At 51.4% G+C, this 21,726-nt stretch overlaps 1 protein-coding gene across 1 annotated transcript; it reads left to right on the top strand.

The window, feature by feature from the left end:
* The first annotated feature begins 1,005 nt into the window (after positions 1–1,005).
* FAM89A (family with sequence similarity 89 member A) lies at positions 1,006–18,233 on the top strand. Its single transcript, XM_004578873.2, has 2 exons — positions 1,006–1,344; positions 17,390–18,233. The coding sequence occupies exons 1-2, from the start codon at positions 1,054–1,056 to the stop codon at positions 17,651–17,653; spliced, it is 555 nt and encodes a 184-aa protein (XP_004578930.2). The 5' UTR covers positions 1,006–1,053; the 3' UTR covers positions 17,654–18,233.
* The last annotated feature ends 3,493 nt before the right edge of the window (positions 18,234–21,726 follow it).

Here is a 21,726-nt window from a genome sequence, read left to right as displayed (position 1 = left end):
CTCTCCCCTGGGGCAAACTGGTAAGCTTCCAGTAGACACCCAATGTTTAAACAGGTGAATGAATGAATATCTGGCAGCTGGAAACATGACTGGCTAGCCAGTGGAAGGCGCTGCACCATGCGGAGGTGGAAAATTCTAGGGCAGTGGCTGGGGTGGGTTGCCTTCTGGGTGCGCTGGGATCACAGTGCCTGTCTGCGGCTTTTGCTTATCAGCCTCGTAGAGAGGGCCTGGGAGCCAGTTTCAAAGACTTTGCTTCTAGGGCAGCTCAACAGGGTGACAGATTAAAGAAAGGATGTGTCCTGGGGGTGCAGATCTGTTTGCAGGGTGTCTGAAGCGCTTGGAACAGTATATTTAGAACAACCAGATCCTTTATAGCCCAAATAATTCATCGGGGGCATTAAAAAGCGGCCCACTCTATAGGGCAGTTGCTGCACTGGTTTCCAGTCTGTGGTTGAGCTGTGTGGCTGGCATTTCCATTCTTTCTGGAAAGGACAAGCCTGTTTCCATTTCCTCTCTGAGGTGGGAGTTACGTCTGATGACCTGAGTGGACAGTCTGCGAGGGCCCCAGCCCTGGCCCGCAGCGAGGTCTGCATGACCAGCAGAGGTCTGCGTACCGTCCTGGGGCGGGGGTGGGGGCTGTGGCTGGAGTCCATCCTCCTGCCCAGTGTCCCAACCGACACCAGCTAGCCTCGTCGGGGCGGATCTGAAGCAATGACCTCCCTTGGGTCATTTGGGGCAGCTCTGCGGACTGGCTCACCGGAAGTGGGGCAAGGACTGGGGCTCGGCCACACACCGCGAGCGCCATCAGGTGAGAGGCATGCGGAGCGGAGGTGTGAGGGGACCAGCGGGTCTGGAGGAGCGGTGCCCAGACGGGCCTGGGGCTCGGCTGGAGGCCGGGGATGGGGTGCGGAGGGGAAGCCTGGGCGCGTGGGCTGGGCGGGGCTGCGGGGAGGGGAAGTGGGCGGAGCGCCTCCGGGAAGGGGGCGGGCCGGGGCCGGTGGAGAGTCGTGGGCGCGGGCGGGCGGCAGGGCGCGTGGCCGGGGCAGGGGCGCGATGAGCGGGGCCGGCGCGGGGCCGGGGTCCGCGGGCTCGGGCGCAGGCCGGGGGCTGCGCGTGGACGGGCTGCCCCCGCTGCCCAAGAGCCTGAGCGGGCTGCTGCACTCGGCGTCGGGCGGCGGCGCGTCGGGGGGCTGGCGCCACCTGGAGCGCCTCTACGCCCAGAAGTCACGCATCCAGGACGAGCTGAGCCGCGGGGGCGCGGGCGGCGGCGGGGCCCGGGGGGCGGCGCTGCCCTCCAAGCCCCCCAACCTGGACGCGGCGCTGGCTCTGCTCCGCAAGGAGATGGTAAGGAGGCTCTGTGGGCTGGGCTTCTTCCCGTCCGGGCTCGCTGTCCCAAGAAAGTTCGCCCGCAGCCGCGCTTTGCTCCGGAAGTCCCCGAGCCCACCCGCCCCTGTCTGGCCCCTGGGCCCCAAGCGTCGTCCATCCACCCACTTTCACTAGCCCTCTCTGTGTCGCTCTCTGAGGGCAGCTTCCGGACACCCAGAACCAGTACTGCTATTCCAGCTGGCACGAAGACGCAGGCGGCTCACGGTGCGGGGTTTACGCTCCGTCTCGGTGCAGGGGGGGCGGCAGCTTTGTGCCCTATCTCCCGCGGGAAACCAGACTCCCTGATGAGGGACCGCCTTCCCTGTCTTTCTCGCAACCCCAGGAGTTGTTCGCGTTTGGGTTTTCTTCCTCTAAAAAGACTGGTTTTGTCTGCCCCGAGTGTGGACAGCAGAATGGAACAGGCTAGCCTGCTGCCCCCCACCACAGGCTGTGCGCCTGGAATCCGATTACCCTGGGATGGCCGCAGCACGCCTTGCGCCCCTGTGCACCTGGTAAAGCTGATTCTCCAACCTCTCACTTGAGCTATGTGGCAGTCAGCCTGTGTGTGTGGCTGAGGTTCTTGTGGGTTTTTGGGCTTGTGTCTGCGCGCCACACACTGGGGTTAGCTTTCTGGGTCTTCGGATAGTGCAGTAGGTGTTTGGGAAATGGGAAACGCAGGTGGTGCTAATAACCATCACTTGTAGGCACAGGCCTGGCTCAAGGGGAATGGAAAAACTTCCTTTCCTGTGGTTCCTGGTCACTCCACCCACCTGGTTCTAAGCACTACCCTTTACCTTCACCAAGTCCGGATTCTCTCCCTGTCTTAGGGCGGGTAGGTATTAAGGAAATCGAATAGAGGGACGTTACTTTTTTTCCTAAGAATAAGTTTGCCAGAAAATGTGTCACTGTTCTATTTAAAATATCATTTAGAAAAATTCAATGTATGTATATTTTTGTTTTGAGGCTCTTCTGTGTCCTGGCTTAATTGAGTCCAGAAAGCAGCCATAGCACTTTGTCATCAGTTGGCTAAGTATGGTCTTCCCACTCTATGGCAGGCATGGAGGCGATGTCCATCTCTCTGAAAGGATTCTCTGAGTTTCTTAGCGAAGGCCTTCAAGGCCAGGCCGACCATTTTTACGTGTTAGCAGCCATTAGTTGACAGGAGCAGGCAGTGTATAGGTGAGCTGCGTTTTCATTCAGTAAAGCTGCACCCAGGGTGGAACTTGGACCCAGTATACCCCAAGGTGTGAGAGGGGAAGCCCGTGCACCCCTGGTTACTGCAGTGGCAGCAGCAGCGCAGGGCCACTCCCAGGCAGCTCGGATTTGTAAACAGCTCAGGGCATCTTGTTGTGGTGGCGGCTTGGGGAGTCACCAGACATTCCCTAGAGTATTTTTCCAGGTCCCTCCTGGTGTGATGGAAGTTCAGCCACAACCTTCTAATTACATGCTGGGCCTAAGCCCTGCCAGAGCCTGCTGGCAGTGTCAGGAAAATAAACAGGCGCTGGAGCTGGCCTGACACTCAGCTGGGCTGAAGGTGAGCAGCACAGGGCAGGTCTTGACAGGTTCCTTTCAAGAAATGTCACAGGTCTGGCTTGCTGGATTTTTTTTTTTAAGATTAATTTATTTTTATTGGAAAGGCAGAGTTAGAGAGAGAGAGGAGAGACAAATCTTCCCTTCGCGCGTTCATTCCCCACATAGCTGCAACGGCCAGAGCTGGGCTGACCTGAAGCCAGGAGCCTCTTCCGAGTCCAGTGTGGGTTTAAGGGCCCTCCTCTGCTGCCTTCCAGGCCAGGAACAAGAAGTGGATCCTCCAGGACTTGAACCGGTGCCCACAGGGGATGCTGGCCCTAGCCTGCTATTACATGACACTGGTTAGAGATTTGCTGACATGGGCTAGTGGGAGTCTCTGCCCCAATGAGGCCCCCCTTAGGGAGGCATTGCAAAATAAGAACTGGGAGTTCATTTCTGACTTAACTGCAGAGTAGTGTTGATCTCTTGAACTTGGAAGGCTGCAGGTCAGAGACAAGGGACATAATTAGACGGCGTAGCAGAAGGGACAGAAGGCCAGAAAGAGGCCCATCTCCCCGCAAGAGTGGGTTGGGTCCCTTTGCATGAGGCTTAGCTCCCTGGTGGTGTGGAAACCTTCAGGAACAAACAGGATTTCACTAAGAACGAAGAGCCCTGGGAGGGTAGCAGCAAAGCCAGCCCTTGAGAAAGAGCAGGGACCGGGGCAGATGGCCCATGTGTGCTGGGCAAGTAGCAGAGAGAAGTTCCAGCGGGAGCCCGGCCCCGTCAGACTTGGACTCTGAAGAAGTGAATTCACTAGCAGGGTGCAGAGGGGAGACCTGGAGCTGGGAGACTCCCTGGGGAGATGGCTGACCCCCAGGTGGTGGGAGGGCCCTGCACCCCATCAGGGCTCTGAGGCAGAAACTGTGAGTTGGGACAAGTGATGAGATAGGAATCCACAGTGGCATAAGCTTTATTGTGGAAAGTGTAGCTAAGTGAACCAACTTAAGATCATTCATGGGGCTGGCACAGTAGCCTAGTGGCTAAAGTCCTTGCCTCGCACTTCTGGGATCCTATATGGGTGCTTGTTTGTGTTCTGGCGGCCACACTTCCCGTCCAACTCCCTGCTTGTGGCCTGGGAAAGCAGTAGCGATGGCCCAAAGCCTTGGGACCCTGTACCCACGTGGCCATTGCAACCACTCGGGGCAGGAGTCAGTGGACAGAAGATCTTCCTCTCTGTCTCTTCCTCTCTGTATATCTGACTTTCCAATAAAAATAAATAAATCTTTTTTTAAAAAGATGATTCACGGGCCTAGCTCCCAGAGATCATCTGTTGTCATTTCTTATGTAGGAATAATGCAAATGATTTCCACACATTATGGCTGTTAATCCTTCTAAGTTCCCCATGAGATAGATACTCAAGGTCTATTACATATGTGAAGATTTATTATTTTTATTTGAAAGGAGATTGACAGAAGGAGAGACACAGAGAGGGATCTTCTCTCTGCTGGTCATTCACCAAGTGGCTGCAATGGCTGGAGCTGAGCTGGTCCCGAGCCAGGAGCCAGGAGCCAGGAGCCAGCCAGGAACTCCTTCCGGATCTCCCACATGGGTACAGGGGCCCAAGCACTTTCCAGGTACATCATCAGGGAGCTGGATTGGAAATGGAACAGCCAGGACTCGAACTGGTGCCCACATGTGATGCTGGCACCACAAACAGAGGCATAACCTACTGTATCATGGTCCCTTGTTTTATATTTTTTAAAAAGATGATTCATTTAACTCTAACAAGGTCACAGACCCTGCTAGGTCTGTCTGGCTCCAAAGCTGTGTTTGGTTGTTGCTCTATACTGCCTACCACCCACACACCTGGGTCATATTACACGATCTGGTTTGCTTTTGAAGGACACATGGTAGACATTTTTCCTGTCAGTGAATGACAGTACGTGGAACTGAATGGACAATGAAGTTAAGAGATGAGTTTATTTTAGTGCAGATTTTGAAATCTGTGCATATGAAATAGCTTAAAAAAATTCAGGGGAGGGGCTGGCGTGGTAGCTCAACTGGCTAATTCTTCATCTGCAAGTACTGGCAGCCCCCTGGGGAGCTGGTTTATGTCCAGGCTGCTCTACTTCCCATCCAGCTCCCTGCTTATGATCTGAGAAACCAGTAGATGATGATCCAAAACCTTGAGACCCTGTACCTGCATGGGAGATCCGGGAGAGGTTCCTGGCTCCTGGCTTTGGGTCAGCTTAGCTCTGGCTATTGCAGTCATTTGGAGAAGTGAACCAGCAGATGGAAGAGCTTTCACGCTTTGCTTCTTCTATAAATCTGCCTTTCAAATAAAAATGAATCTTTAAAAAAATGCATGTGAAGTATTACCCTAAAAACTGCATGGATTTCAAAAGAATTTTTTAAAGTTATTTATAACCTATCTTATAATTTTTGCTTATGTACTCAAGGGAAGAATGGGGCTCCTGCTTACTGGTGGACTGCCCAGGTGCCTGCAGTGGCTGACTGCAGCAGGCAGGTCAGTCCAGGTTTCTACATGGGTGGCAGGCACCTACGTACTGAGCCATCACTGCCTCCTTCCGGGGTGCTCTTGGACAGGACTTGGGGACCAGGCTAGGCCCAGTGCCTGCTCCATTTCAAACTTACATTGCACCAAAGTAAACTTCTCTTTTAACTCCAATTTTAAAATTCTCTTTTAAGTCCAGTTTACACAGACTTTGTGCAGCGACCTCCTAAGTGACGTTTTGAAGGTGGCTTATCAGCCTTTGGGAAGGTTACAGCCGTGGGGGTGGAGAAAGGGCAGTTGGCTGCTTCAGAGGGAAGAGGGTGCTGCGTGTTGCACCTACGGAGCTTGGGGCCAAGATGGTTGGAGCTGAGGAAGGAAATGCAGTCTCCAAGGGGAGGAGGTGCCTGGGTTAGAGCCTGGGGAGATGAGGCCAGGCTGAGAGGGCAGGGGCGAGTGCTGTGGATGAAGGCTTCTGGCCCAATGACCAGTGACGTCATGCTCTGCTCTGAGGAGCCCCTTGTCTGTGACAGGCTGCACCCTGTGAGTCCCTGTCTTTTCCCCAGAGAAGGAGTTTTCCTGTTGGAAAACTTGAAAGGTCACACAGGCGGTTATAGATCTGTGGACCAGAACCGCCCCTAGCATTTTCAAAAATGTTTTTACATCTGTGGGTAAGTTTACTTGGGTGTATATTAATTATAAAGTACTGTGGCAGATACAGGGCTTAACAGGAAATACCTAACAGTTGAAGAGATGCTAGATAAGGGTGTCCTTGAAACAATGTTGTTTGTTTCACATTATTATTATTAGTGACAAAATAATTTTGTGTTTTAGTCTGTTTTTCCCTTTTATGAGTCTTAGCTTATTTCCCATTATATTAGTATAGAAACTCAATCTAGACTAGCTTTAGCAGAGGAGAATCATGTTACAGGCTTGGGTATATAAAAGGTTTTTTCCAAAACTTACTGGAATAATTAGATTATTAGTCTGCTTTGATGTGAAAGCTTTTTAAATCCACACGTGCTGCTTGGCGACCTAGGGTACAGAGGTGAACTTGACCCCAGTAGTCAGTTGTAGTCTCCTCCTCTCGACTCCCATAGGTTTACTCTTTTCCTTTCTTAGGGCTGCTGCTAGGTAGTGTCCCCACTCAGTCTTGGTCACGCTTCTTGGTTCCAGTTTGTAAACTCTGTGGATGGACAACAGCCGGCCAGCCCAGGCCAGTCCGGGCCAGCCCGCCCCAGCCAGTGGAGCTAGGGGCAGGCTGGTGCTTTAGTAGGATGGTGTTACCACATGGATGGCGCTGGGGACTGGGTGTTCGCGCAGAGAGGACAGTTGCCAGGGTTGGAGCTAGGGGCCACTGGAGTAGCAAGATTCTAGGTGTTTGCTGCAGACCCCTTTCTGCACAAAAACACTCTACCCTTGGGGGTTCCACAGCTTGAAAGACTTTAATCTCCTAACTCTGATGGCCTTTCAGAGCCGGCCTAAGTGGGTTTATACATTCTTTGTATAGATTTCTACATAGACTGTCCCATCCAGTGGCTCATTAAGCATACCCGTAACCCAGAGTGACCCCCGAGTCCAGAGACAGGCTGGAGTGTGCAAGAAGCAGTGTATCTGGCTCTTGGGTCCTGCTGCTCAGATTAGCAGTGGCAGGTACTGCTAGCTACACCTTGGGATACCTTTGCCTTTTTTTTTGCTTTAAAACTAGCAGTCAGTTATTTCCGTCTCCTACCTGTGAGTGTGGGAAGCTCTCCATGCAGAGCTTGGCGGAGTTCCTTATCTGCAGTGGTGGGATGAGGAACTGAATCTAAGGGGAATACGTTTGACTTCTGAAACTCGTCATGATTAGCTTTAGCATATTTTAGTTTCAGCAGCTACCAGATATCTAGTGAATTAGCCCAATGAGTGGATTTCAGGAGGCACGCATTAACCTGAATGGCCAGTCAGATTTAAAGAGAAGGAGAGGCTGAAAAATTTTCCATCTGCTGGTTCACTCCCCAAATGGCTGCAATGGCCAGAACTGAGCCATCTGAAGCCAGGAGCCTGGAGCTGCTTCTGGGTTTCCCACATGGGCTGTCCCCTACTGCACTTCCAGCCCACCAGCAAGGTTGGGAAATGGAGCAACTGGGACATGAACTGGCGTCCATGTGGGATCCCAGCGCATGCAAGGTGAGGACTTTTGCCACTAGGGTACTGAGCTGGGTCCCAGAACAATGGTTCTTAAAAATGTGGTCTAGGAACTCTTGGAGGTTCCTGTGACTTTTGGGGTCCATAATTATATGGTGGTGATACTGAAAATGTGGCAAATGTTAGGAGATGTGGCAGCATTTGAAAGATCTGTACAGTGTCTTGAAATAATTTTCCCCATGACTGGTGGTTGGTAGGAAATAATGTGCTTACATTGCGGGACTGATGGGTTAGCTGTAACAGTGTGGAGAGTATGTGGGTATAGCTTTAAATTCTGTCTGACAACTAGTTGAAGAATAGTAGCAAGAAGAAATACTCACCACACTTGTTTGAAGAGGGTATGAAAATGGTTTCTTTTCCAGTTACACATTTCCGTAGACACGTTTTCTTCATTAATCGTCAGCTGAAACAGCATGTCACCCAGGACCCAGATGTGGAAGCAGAATAGCTAGGCATTTTGAAAGATTCCCCACCCCACCCCAAATGCTGTCCATAATAAGTTAGAGGTTTATTTGTTTGTAATGGATTTTACTGGAAAGGTAGATTTAACAGAGAGGAGATACACACACACACATACACACGCACACAGAGAAAAAGAGATCTTCCATCTCAGGTCCACTCCCCAAATGCCACAAGGGCTGGAGCTGAGCTGAACCAAAGCCAGGAGCCAGGGGCTTCTTCCAGGTTTCCCACATGAGTGCAATGGCCTGAGGACTTGGACCATCCTTCTCTGCTTTCCCAGTTCATAGGTAGGGAGTTGGATTGAAGTGGAGCAGCCAGGACTAGAACCCTTGTCCATATGGAATGCCAACATTGCATGCTAAGGATTAGTGTACTAAGTTACTACACTGGCACCAGTGGGTTAGTAAATGTTATAAAGATTCTCAATTTTAATTTCTAGTAAGGTAAATAGTGATAGGTCATTCCATATAAACAAAAGCTCTTGGGGATCCCTAATCATTTTTTTGAGACTATTAAAAAGTCCCAAGACCAGAACATTCAAAGTTGGCTGCTTTACAGCAGGGAGCTGTGAAAGACTGGCTTGTATACTTATAAAGTATTTGAATTTTAATTTAATTGCAATGCTTTGTTGTTATAATCAAATGAAAGTATACAATGATACCTCTTAAAGGAAATGGTCGATTGCCTTTCTTCCCTAAGACAGAACGAGAGGAAGTAGACTTGTTCTGATGTTAGTTTGGGTTAGAGAAACAGGAGAATCCTAAGGTGCAAAAACGGGCTTTGTACGGGTGTAGATGGCCTAGTTGTTAAAGGTTAATAGAAAACCTGCTCAATTGGTAGAGAAATCTGTGGGAAGGCATGGAGTATGGAGCGGACCTGAGGACTGACCCGCTGTGAGGGTGCTGTCCCACAGCCTGGTTAGTCTGACCGGAAACTCCATGGCTTTTGTGACTTTGGTCTCGGAGTGGCAAGTGTAGAATAGCATCAGGGATGCGGCTGGCCGACCGCCCACATGCTTGTGCCCTGGAGAGGAGATGGCTGCTGTCGGGAGAGGCTTCCCTAATGGGTACCAAGCTAAAGCCCACAGCTTAGCGCTTAGAGGCCATCAGGGTGTTTCTGTCAGACTCGAGTGGCTCACAGTGTGTCCCGCGCCATGCAGTGTTGGCAAAGGCCACCCCTTCCGTGTCCTTCTGGGAACGGGGTGCAGGGCCGTGTGCCTCTGTCAGCACATCCTTTATGTGAAATCAGGTTCTGTTTGGTTGGGTCCCTGCTTGTTTCAGGGACAGCCCAGTCCTGCGGATACACACTGGACGCCTAGATTAGCTTGGAGGCATTTACCGAGTCCTGGCTGAAGCGGAGTGAGGGCCATCTGCAGATGACGTGTTTTCATTCATTACGTCTTAGAAAAGACTGTGGGAATTCTGTCATTGTCAGTTCACACTTGTGGATCATAGGAAATACAGGAAATCCGGGAAGCCAAAGGTAAAAGTGGCCTGTGATCTTCACCGCCTGCTACACTGGTGCAGGCAGGAAGGCATGGCTTCCACTCTCCCCTGCGTCGCCCGTGCAGGCTGGTGCCCGTCATGCGCATCCGCCCACTAGTCCTGCTGCCGCCTTGCTCTGGGCTTGTTTCCCCAGCAAAGAAAATATTTATGTGTTTATTTGCATCTAGTTTGAAAGGCAGAGAGAGGGAGAGTCAGTTTTCTGCTTGTTGGCTCACTCCCCAAATGTCTGCGACAGGCAGGAGCTTGGAAACCTATCCAGATGTGCCACTTGGGTGGCAAAGGACCTGAGCACCCGAGCCATCCTTGGCTGCCTCCCAGTGTGTGCTTTAACAGGAAACTGAGGCATAAGTGCAGAAGCTGAGGCTCAAACCAGGCACTCCTAGATGGGGCTGACATTGCAGGTGGCATCCTTACCATTGTGCCCAATGCCCGTCCTTAGTTTCCTTCCATTGATAGAATTAATGTCTGCTGGGACTGGCATGGTGATCTGATAGGCTGAACCTCTGCCTACCGTGCTGGCATTCCATACAGGCTCCTGCTCAAGTCCTAGCTGCCCCTATTATGATCCAATGTCCTGCTTATAGCCTGGGAAAATACCGAAGGATGGCCCATGTCTTTGGTCCCCTGCTTTCATGTGGGAGACCAGGAAGAAGCTCCTGGCTCCTGGTTTCAGATGGGCTCAGCTGCAGCTGTTGCTGTCATCTGCAGAGTGAACTAGCAGGTGGAAGATCTCTCTCTGTATCTTTCCTTCTCTCTAGACCTCTGAGTTTCAAGTAAAATAAATAACTCTTTTAAAAAAATTAGTGTCTGTCTCACAAAGATGAAGAGGACGTATTCGCTAGGAATAGACTAGTTAGCTCATTTAAAAGTTGTGTGGTGTTTGGAGGCTTCCAGGTATTGTTGGTTCATTCTCTAAGAGGTTTTTTAAAAGTGTGCTCTCTTGTTTATTAGCCATGCACACCCGCTATCTATTTTATTACAAACATTTTGAAAGTTAAAGAGAAATGTAATTATTAGGAATATATTTAAGCAGTACAGACTGCTATACATTGAACAGCTGGTAATCTGTTACCTCCTACACCCAGTGTTACTTTCCAGAAGGTCCTGGCAACAGACATTTCCTCTTGCGATCAACAGCTTGTGTGTGTGTGTGTGGGGGGGGTGTATGTGTGTGGGGTGTGTGTGTGGGGGGGTGGGGTGTGTGTGGGGGTGTGTGTGTGGGGGGGAGGGTGTATGTGTGTGGGGTGTGGGGGGGGGTTGGGGGGGTGTGGGGTGTGTGTGTGGGGTGTGTGTGTGGGTGTGGGGGGTGTGGGTGTGGGGGGTGGGGTGTGGGGGGGTGTGTGGGGGGTGGGTGGGTGTGTGTGGGGGTGTGGGGGGTGGGGTAGGTGTGTGGGGGGGTGGGGTGTGGGGTGTGTGTGGGGGGTGTGTGGGGGGGTGTGGGGTGTGTGTGGGGGTGTGGGGGGTGGGTGGGTGTGTGGTGGGGTGTGGGTGTGGGTGTGTGTGTGTGTGTGGGTGTGTGGGGGGTGGGGTGTGTGTGTGGGGGGGTGTGTGTGTGGGGTGTGTGTGTGGGGGTACACACACGCACACATGCAGGGAGACCCTCCAGATGTTCCTGTGCAACGTGAACTTTGGTGCCTAGCTGTCGACTTGCTTGCTGTTCTCCAGGACTCCCCAGCTGGCAGGTTCTTCCAAAGAATGACCTAGTTCTGATGGTCCACCCACACTGTAGCCATGGTTTCTGTAAAGCCTTTTCCACTGTGGTCGAGAAATTGCACCGGGCTGGCACGCTGGGCATCGTTTTGAGGAAGGCTTCAGTGGGACTTCTGAGGCTGATGGAGCATTGCCCCGCCCTTCCTCCTCACCCAGTCCTCCTGGAAACACCTCCAGCTCCTTGGCAGTCTGGGATTCTTTGAAGTACTGGAGGAAGAAGTAACCATTTATTTATTTGCTGAGAGGTGGAGTTAACAGGGGGTGGGAGAAGAGGTGGGTTATAACGTCCATCTGCTGGTTATCTCCCGGATGGCTGCAACAGCCAGGGCTGGACCAAGCTGAAGCCAGGAGGCAGGGGTTTCTTCTGCTTGGGCTCCTGGGGGAGTGACAGCACCCAGGGACCTGGACTGTCCTCTGCTGCTTGCATCAATAAAAATTTCCTTGTGAAGGCTCCTCCCATCCTGCAAGCCCGTCTTTTGTCCTCCAACAATCATGCTGCTACCTCACATTTCTCAGTTATGAAGGACTGCAGCCGCCCGAAATACTAAGACATCTGTGGGATGTGAAGCCCAGCTGGGCCCCCCATCCTGTCTGAGGTGTGTTCCTGTGCGGAACCTATTGTTCACAAGGAGAGGGAAACAATTTCCAGGGTGCGCAGAGCTCCAGCCATTGTTGGGAGCGCTGCGGCCTGGGGAACCACCTGGGTGTGCGACAAAAGGGGTCTGGGAGAGGGATGGGGGGGATGAAGAGGAAGGAAGCAGGAAGCCTGAAGGGAGAGAGGAAGGACTGGCAGTGAGAGCCCACGCCAAGGGAGGCCAGCTGCTTGTTCCCTTACTTGAAGGCTGGAGTCAGGGGGTACAGATGTCAGGGGCTGGAACTGCTGTGTTTTTCGTCACTGCTTTCCAGTGAGCATGGTCTGGGGACACCCGCCTTCCTGCCAGGATACATACCAGCTAATCCTCCTCCGATAGGCCCTGTCTAGCCGTGGCCCTGCTCCACAGCCTGTGATGGTGGCACTGCTGGGTACTTCTCCCCCCAGCTGCAGATGGCTCCCCTTTGCGTGGACAACAGTGCAGATGTGGTGGGGTCTCTTTGGCTTCTCTCAGGCAGCTTGTGTGGTTCCATTGGCCTGTTTTTCTTGGCATGTATTTAATTGTGTAGTTTAATTAATGTATGTATTTAACTATGTAGTAGGCGTGTGGTTCCAGTGACCTGTGTGCTTGGCATGTGTTTAATTGTGTGATAGATGCATGTTTCCATTGGCCTGAGTGCTTGGTGTGTAATTATGTAATAGATGTGTTAATAGGTGTATGCAGGGCCATGCTGTGCCTCTTTGTTTCTAGGATGGGGTCCTACCCAGTCACAAGCCTGCTTCCTTAACTCATCCTCGTGCTGCCAGACACACAGGTCCTAGATGGGCCTGGAGGTACCTGGGAACTGGCATTGTCGGGGAAAGTCTAGAGCCACAAGGAAGTGAGAGCCCTGTATACTTGGGAAGGTGTCTGCACCGCCAAGCCCAGGCTCCTGCTGTCATCCCGGCTGACCTGAAGCCACCCCAGCCAGGCAGGAATCAGACTGGTTTTGGCAGCATGTCCCTCACTGCCTCGGAGGCGTTCTGTGACTCAGCGGGGAGGCTGGGGCTTGCCCAGCTCTGTTGGTGTCCGAGTGACTCTGGGAAACTTAGTTCCTTACTCACCATGAGCTTCTGCCATGATATTCTGAGCCAATGCCAGTGTGGTGCTAGGGGGGTGTGGCTTTAGTAAAGTTAATACTTTTTATTTTAAAAAAAATTAAGTTCTAGAAAAGATAAGCGTGTGAGAATTTGCTGAGTTAAGCGCCATGCTGTGATTTCTGTGTTGAAATCTGAGGATCTTGCAGAGGAATCTCAGGAAGTCAGAGCAGATCTGGGAGAAATGACCATGCTGCAGCTGCTGAAAGAGTCTGAGAAGAGAAGTAAAGTACCACACACACACACACACACACACACACACACACACTAGGGCGTAGAGGTGATGGAATAAAAATGGCCTTGATATTGAAAGGGTGGTTCGGAAAGAATGCCTGCATGGTAAACAATAATACCTGCTGTTAAGGGCTGCCCTCAAGCTTGGGGATTTAGCTTTTGTATGAAATAGCCACATCTGTTGGAAAAGGAATGAGCTGGTTTGGAAGCCCTGCCTTCGGCTGTGGGGTAGGTCATCCTTTCCTAGCAGAGTCTGCAGCCGCCGCGTAGCCCTTCACCGGGCAGTGTGGCTGGCTGCTTCTCATCCGGTGCTGGCTGTCTTCTAGCCAGAGTGAGAGGTGGCCCTTCTTCTCCGGGGCTACCTTCCAGTTCTGTGTTGAATGGGGAGAGGAAGGAAAGGACAGATTGGCACAAAGGGCATTGACATTCCTGGGAACTCCTGCACCTGCTCAAAGTGAGCCTCTGTGTGCTAGCAGGGTAGCCAGGAAATCATGAAAACAGGAACAACCACAGGCTGAGCCAGGAACCATCCGGGTCTCCCTGCCAGGTGTGTGTCGCGGGGAACTAGAACTCGAGCTGTCACCTCCCAGGGTGTGTGTTAGCAGGCATCTGGGTCTGAAGCACAGGAGCTGAGACTTGAACCAGGTACTCCAGTACAGGAGGGGGCATCCCAAGCAGGGGCCTAATCCACTGTACCATGCACCTGCTCCAGGCCAGGCTTTGGCCCCAGCAGAGGTAGTCTTTATTCTACAGTCTTCCGTTTGGCCGGTTTGAAGTCCTGGGCCACCTTGAAGTCCTTGAAGAGTAAGATAGGTTGGCTCAGGAAAGCCAGAAAGATGTGTATGCCAGGAACACTGGTCTTCACAAGAACTGGAAGTTAGGATCATCTGAGTAGGATTTTGTTTTGTTTTGTTTTTGAAAAAATTTCATTTTTATTTGAAAGGCAGATTTTTTTTAACTTTTTTTTATTAATTATTATGCATTATGTGACAGTTTCATAGGCTCTGGGAATCCCCCCACCCCTCCCCACGCCCCTCCCCCCTGGTGGATTCCTCCACCTTGGTGCAGTATTACAGTTCAAATTCAATCAAGAGTCTTTCCTTGCAAACATATACCAAACATAGAGTCCAGCTACTTATTGTCCAGATGGGTTGAACAGTTTCTTGGGGAGACCATTTCTGGTCCAAAGTTAGAGCTGGTAGAATATCATCCCAGTCAATTAAGAGTCCCAATATAACATTAACAGCAATTTGTAACATTATGGAATTGACATGGTTTTGCGTAACCAGTATGTTAAAAAAAAACAAAAAACAAGTTCTTAACCACAACCTATGATTTGCTCATTGACATTTCAATTTTAGTTTGTATACAGGACCGGCTGCTATATAGAAAGGCAGATTTTTACAAAGAGAGGAGAGAGAGAGAAGATTGTCATTTGCTGCTTTACTTCCCAAAGGCCGCAACTACCAAAGCTGAGCTGATACAAAGCCAGGAGCCAGGAACTTCTTTCCAGTCCCCCATGTGGGCGCAGAGTCCCAAGGCTTTGAGCTGTCCTTGACTGCCTTCCCAGGCCACAAGCAGGGAGCTGGATGGGAAGTGGAGCAGCTGGGACACAAACTAGCACCCATATGGGATGCTGGTGCTATGTCACTGTGCCGGTCCTCCATCTGAGGTTTGTTTGTTTGTTTGTTTTTTAAGATTTATTTATCTTTATTGGAAAGGCAGATTTACAGAGAGGAGGAGAGACAGAAAGAAAGATTTTCCATCTGTTGGTTCACTCCCCAAATAACCGCAATGGCCAGAAGTGAGCCAGTCTGAAGTTAGGAGCAAAGAATTTCCTCCAGTTCTCCCACGCGGGTGCAGGGTCCCAAGGCATCAGGTCATCCTCTACTGCTTTCCCAGGCCACAAGCATGGAGCTGGAAGGGAAGTGGGGCTGCCACACCCTGAAACAGCGCCCATATGGGATTCCAACGCATGCAACATGAGGTCTTTAGCCACTAGTCTACTGTGCAGGGTCCATTAGAGCAGTTTTTAAAGCACAAATGCTAGGTGCTGGCCCTGCCTCCTGGGATGCATAGGGGTACCTGCACACTCACAATCTCTCTCAAACTCTAACTAGGAAAAAGAGCAATGGTGTCTGATCTGGGAAGTAGTGGCCTGGGTATCCTCGGCTTGCCCATTGCCTAACTGTTCAAGATTTATGTTTTGTTTGTTTGTTTGTTTGTGAGTGACAGAAAGCAAGGGCAAGAGAGTGGAAGAGATCTTTCGTCTGTTCATTTATTCCCCAAATAGTTGCACAGTCAGGGCTGGGCCAGAGTGAAGGCAGGAGCCAGGAAACCTATAACCTATCTGGGTTTGTCACGTGGGTGGCAAGAATCGAAGCATTTGGACTATCTTCTACCTTCCCAGGTGTGTTACCGGGGGGCTGGATCAGAAGTGGAGCAGTTGGGAATCGAACCAGCATTCTGATGTGGAATGCTGGCACTTAGGCTGTTGTGTCACCATGGTGGCCCCAAAGGTTTGCTCTTGAGAGCAGGGTGCCATTGAACCATGATTTGCTTGTAAGCACAGCCCAGGAAACTGTCTTTGATGGTAAAGTAACAATGCTTGATTACAAAGTACAAGAGCCCATCTCAGCCTTCTTTTATTGAGGGCAAGGACCTCGATATGCCATTGGCAATGGCAAAGCGGGGCCAGGAGGCTGGGCCCCTGACCTGTTGGCCAGGGTTTCTCTCTGGGAAAAACATTTGAGGAATGCTGGAAACCTGAGGAGTGATGTCATTTAACAGCATCCCCATGTCCCCACCTGGCGGTCTTCTTTGAGGGCCAGCCCCATCTGCCCTTAGTGGTCTGTTCAGGCTGGGGCAGAGCCCATTGTTTTGCCAGGGAAGGGCATGGAAGGGCAGTGTAGGATTTCAGTCCCAAGGTGAATGCCTATTGCTGGGGCAGTGAGTCATTGCGGTGATTGTAACGGTTGCAGATCCTGCACCACTTTCTGTATTTTTTGCAGGTGTGCAGGTACCTGTGTGTTTTTAGCCCAAGAGGCAATTGACTCCTGCTTGCTAAAGTGGGTTGCTATTTAATTTAATCCTCTCAATAGCCTGGGATAGGAATTATGATTCTGTTTTCCTATCAACCAAGTCTTCGAGGTGATGAACACTTTGCCTGGGGGCCAAGAAGCAGAAGACAGATCTCCCCCCATCTTGAGCGTTTCCCCCTTGCAGTTCACAGTGCTGCTAGGGCAGTGATCCCTGGATCCTAGCACTGCGGTCCTAGCCCTGCAGCCAGCGCTTGTGTGCAGAGTCTGATCCCCATGTGGGTCTCCTGTGTGCTGGTCTATGCTGCGTTCCCACCAAGGGACTGCCTGGGCAGTGGGTCTAAGGGAGTGTGTTGTGTCCCTCTCTTTGGGGTTGATGCATTCTTTTCCATGCTGTGGGAGCTGGGGGAGAGAGGAGCTTGTAGACAGACACAGGGCTTCCGTAAGAGATCTCTTCTCTGTCACGGTATGCTTTCATGGCAGAAGTTTCCAGGAGCAACTTCAGGCCCCACGGCTTGCAGCTTCTTGGGCTGCCTTGTGTTGGTCAGGTGCTCTGGGCAGGGAACTGGGAGGATCCTGCCATCATCTTGGCAAGAGCCTGACCCTGCCTGGAGGAGGGGCGTCTGGTGACTGAGCCCACCTCTACAGAGCCCAGGGTCCAGCTGGGTGCCACAGGAGCCAGTGTGTCCCCTTGGCTGAGGGGAACTGCTGTTACCGACGAGGGCAGTTTGTAGCCCCCTGACAATTGAGAATTGGCTGCATGGTATGGGGAAGGCCAGTGTGACCAGAGGAAGTGATGCTTGTACCTTGGCGTCCAGCAAAAAACCAGCTGGGATGGCCAGACTGGGGTGTGTTTCCTCACTGGGTGTGCCCAGGAGCCCAGGGTCAGTGCCACAGGCTGGCCTGCTGGTGTACAGGTGCCACCCTTTGCTGGGTGCACTGAGTAATGTCTAAGGTGTGGGCACAGCCTGACTGACGTGTCCTCAAAACTGGACACCCAGAGCCCCCGAGGGATGCGTTGCAGCATTTCCTGTAGGGGAGGAATGTGCTGGCACCAGCAGATGGCTGGCTGCGGGTTCCACTGCAATTAGACCCCACCCTTACTTCTCCTTGTTGCCTCCCTGCCCTCCCCCTCAAGGTTGGCCTCCGCCAGCTGGATATGTCCTTGCTCTGCCAACTCTACAGCCTGTATGAGTCGATCCAGGAATACAAGGGAGCATGCCAGGCAGCGGCCAGCCCAGACTGCACCTACGCTCTGGAGAACGGCTTCTTCGATGAGGATGAGGAGTACTTCCAAGAGCCGAGCTCCCTCCAGGATGACAGAGACGGAGGCCTACCACGGAACGGGTCACTGCCCACCTCTTCCCTCTCCAGCAGCGACTGGGCTCTGGGTTCCCTGTAGAGGACAGTGGGCAGCTTCCCTGACTGCTGGTCACGCCCTCTGCTTCTTCCTGCCAGAAAGCTCCTGGGCTGTCGGGTCCACTTGCAGGCAGGAGACTCTCCAATGACACCTGGTGGCGGCCGGCTGCAACAGCCGCGTGGCTGCTCATGGGGAGACCCTGGACCCTCACACACTTGCCGTGCAGATCTGTCGCGAGGATGGACGAGAGAATCTGTAGAAGGCCTCCAGGGAGGTCTGTGTGGGGTGGCTGGTTGTTAGTGACTTCCCTGAAGTAGGTCATTGGCACCCCCAGTGTTGTAAGGTTTGTGATGTGTGAACATCAGCGACTCACTGTGCCCCTTCCTCAGCCCGCTCTGCAGCTTTTCGTGCTGTTTCATGAGCCTCTGAGCCTCTTACTTCAGTTTTATTTATTTAGAAGCTGCATTACTAACTGGTCAGGTGACCTAGTGAGCGCTTTTGACTGAGAAATGAAGCATTTCTCTTGAACTTTCCAAAAATTTATACCATTCCTTGTTCTTCAGATACAGGAGGAGAGATCGGAAGGTACGTTACATAAAACAAAACTGGAACAAACTGGTGGATGGCAAATTTGCAGTTTTAAAGATTGTGTGTGACTAGTGTGTTGGGAAGCAAGCCAGTTTCCTCAAGACAGTGGCCACCTTAAGCCTTAATATATTTATTAAAATATTTTATGAAAACTGTATACTTTGTAGGTTTAAAAATGTAGTTAAAATGATCAGCTGCCTGTTGTCGTGTGTTATTTTGTTCTGAATTCAGAATCATCGACTTTGCCAACCTGGATGCAATGAGCCCAGATAAACATGGAAAGAAAACTGGTCTGTTCTTGCCGTTGAGTGACATGGGATTCTTGGTCTGTTGAGCACAGCCCATGCATCGCATCAGCAGTAGACCAGCAGGTGCACCAGGTCTCATTGCTGTGCTCCTGTTCTTCCCTTCAACGCAGTAGTTGCTCCTCAGTGCCCCCTTTAGGCTGGAGACAGGAAGTTCACCTTTCCATCTTGAACCATCAAGTATCACCTGTTCTGTGTACATCACCTTATGTTTGGAACCAAGGTGAGATGCAGAAGGCAGAGCATCCTGGCTTATTTTTTTATGTTGCAGGTAGCTAAAAAGAGGGGTGGCAGTAAGTGGCCTTAAGCATGTGTCAGCTGTTTAGGGGGACAAGAAAATGGAAAACAGGAAGCCCAGGTTAAGTCTGGTCCTGGACAGGAACCGGCCCTGTCCAACACTATGCTGAGCCCTTCACTCAGCTGCCCTTTGCTGACCACATTAAGGATCACTTGGAGAGCGTTTAGAAAACACACTGATGGTGCTTGGGCTCTAGCATACCACTCCCCGCTCCAGTCTGGGTTTAATTAGTAAGGAGTGAGGCCTGTGTTTCTATATGGTTCTAGAAGGTCCCTTCGCTTTGTTGAGACACAGTGCCTCACCTAACTTGTGTTCAGAAGTGTGGGGCACAGAACCTCACCACACCCTAGCCCTACTGAACCTGGTCTGGGGGTCAAGATGCCTTTGATGGTCTTTCCGTAGAGGCTGGGAAGTGCTGAGTGCTGGCCCGGCACCCAGCACACATGGGACCACTCCTGCTCTGGAGGGCTGCCAGGATCCTCTTGCAGCTTGAAGACCAGCCTGCTGCAGCCCATGATCAAGCACACTGTCCAGGAAGTAAAGCTCCCAGGCTGGCTTGGGTTCAGGAGGGCGCCCTGGTGCAGAGTGGGTACCCCTGGGCTCTTTGGGAACTGTGGGGCTGCAGTGTCCCTTTGAGTTTTAGGAATGCTGTCAGAACTGGAATGGGTCACAGAGCCAAGGGGTCCCCCACGCTGCTGGGAAGACTTGCAGTTTCCTCACACCTGTGGTAAAAGGGCTCCTATACATAAACCACCATGCTTTTTAATGATCCTCTGAAAAAAATTTTTTTTAAGATTTATTTATTTTTATTACAAAGTCAGATATACAGAGAGGAGAGACAGAGAGGAAGCCAATGATTCACTCCCCAAGTGAGCTCAATGGCCGGTGCTGTGCCAATCTGAAGCTGGGAACCTGGAACTTCTTCCTGGTCTCCCACGCAGGTGCAGGGTCCCAAAACTTTGGGCCGTCCTCGACTGCCTTCCCAGGCCACAAGCAGGGAGCTGGATGGGAAGTGGAGCTGCCGGTATTAGAACCGGCGCCCATATGGGATCCTGGTGCATTCAAGGCGAGGACTTTAGCCACTAGGCCACGCTGCTGGGCCCGATTCTCTGGAAAATTTAAACCCATACATGGCATACTTTCATAGATACCATTTGACAAGGAATGTTGCATTTTACCAAACTCTGTGTGTATGTATGTGAGTAATATAAAGAATTATTTGTTTGAAAGGCAGAGCAACAGAGAGTGGGAGAGACAGAAAGAATGCTTCCAGGTGCTGGTTTACTCCCCAAGTAACAGTAACAGCCAGGTCTGAGCCAGACCAAAGCCCGGAGTCAGAAACTCCATCCAGGACTTGTATGTGGGTGACAGGGACTCAGGTACTTGCGCCACATTAGCAGGAAGCTGGGCCTGAAGGAAAACCACCGTGATAGCCACCAGCACTCCGATAAGACAGTGACATCACAAGCAGTTACTCAGCTTGCCCACTCTGGCCTCTAAATATGTTCGAACACACCATCTTTGTAAAGGTTCCACAATTAGCAAATAGATGGCACTAGTAACTTTAAAGCTCAGAATTGGGTTTTCTTGCCATTATTGAGGTTAGATTCAGTGCAAAGACAAAGTAGCATTAACTAAGGGAAGCTGAGGCCAAGTCCATGGTCGTCAGAAAGGAGTTTTGACCTTCCAAAGGTACGGAGCAGCAGTGCAAGCCTCGCAGTTCACACACGGTGCAGTTCCCTCAGGCCTGCTAGGGCCCTGTTCCACTGAGCTGACCTGTAAGCCTAGCTGGTGTCATCCAATCCACATTCACACATTGCTTTTCTGGGTCACAGTTGAGCCAGCGCTGAGAACTTACAGATAAGCAGCATAAAGAACCGTGGGCAGATGTTAACAGCTCTGCCGAGAGTTGAATGTATGCAATTAAGTATTGCCTGGTATCTGTGGCTGCTGAGGCTTGGAATGAGGCTCAGCAAGCGCTTAGGTGTATTGGCCAGGATCATGTCTGAGCTGGCCTCGAAGGTTGAGTAAGTCCTTCAGGAGGAAAGGCATGAGAAAGCAGGCGGTGTGGCCTGGAGATGCTCAGGTGTGATGGTGAACATTCGCATTTCCACTGGTCTAGTTAGGACACAGATTAAGGGCCCAGCTCAGTGGCCAAGTCCTCACCTTGCACACGCTGGGATCCCATATGGGTACCAATTTGCGTCCCAGCTGCGCTTGTTCCCATCCAGCTCCTTGCTTGTGGACTGGGAGGGCAGAGGAGGATGGTTCCACCCATGTGGAAGACCCAGAAGAGGCTCCTGAGGTCCTGGCCCGAGGTCACAGCCATATTGTAGCAGAGCTAAGGTTCCTTATCAGAGGCAGTTTGGGTTCTAGCCATGTTTAGGGCCCAGGTGAATGCTGTGACATAATGTGAACCCTAGGCGGGTTGTGGAGAAGAGCCCCTTAATCCTCACACGCCAGTACATGGTTATCTAATGAATTCTTGTCTAGGTTGGTTTGTTCTCTTAGGTCTCTAACGTCCATAGACTTAGAGCTAGTTTCCCTCGGTGTAGGGTGTTAGGCATAGATGGAGAGGTTCCGCAGGCACACATGCCACAGTAGGTGGGTTGGCAATTCCATTTTACCTTTCTGCCAGAGGAAACTTAGTGGTGGTCTGTCTAATGTTGAGCAAAACCATTAACAGTGCACTATTTAGCTACTCACACACAGCATACAGTGATAGGAAGTGCAGAAGAGAGTGATTACTGCCTCCTGGAAACTGAGGTCTCCCCAGCCTTGGGCAGAAGGTCCTAGGTTGGTCCTGTCTCTAAGACATTCTGATAAAGTTAGGGACAGGTGGAGCACCAGAGCATTCTATTGTGAAGGGAGATTTAGTAGGAACACTCACACAAGAGACAGGGGCTAAAAGGCCCTCCCCAGGG

Source organism: Ochotona princeps, chromosome 10 (genome assembly GCF_030435755.1).
Source record: "Ochotona princeps isolate mOchPri1 chromosome 10, mOchPri1.hap1, whole genome shotgun sequence".
In the NCBI taxonomy this organism is placed as follows: domain Eukaryota; kingdom Metazoa; phylum Chordata; class Mammalia; order Lagomorpha; family Ochotonidae; genus Ochotona; species Ochotona princeps.
The sequence above is the reverse complement of the archived record's forward strand: the minus strand, read 5'-3'. Positions and strand labels throughout refer to the sequence as shown.

Excerpts from the sequence above, each read along its gene's own strand:
- FAM89A (XM_004578873.2), top strand. The coding sequence starts at position 1,054 with ATGAGCGGGGCCGGCGCGGGGCCGGGGTCCGCGGGCTCGGGCGCAGGC. Across the intron at positions 1,345-17,389 it reads CTCTGCTCCGCAAGGAGATG|GTTGGCCTCCGCCAGCTGGA; the intron begins GTAAGGAGGCTC and ends CTCCCCCTCAAG.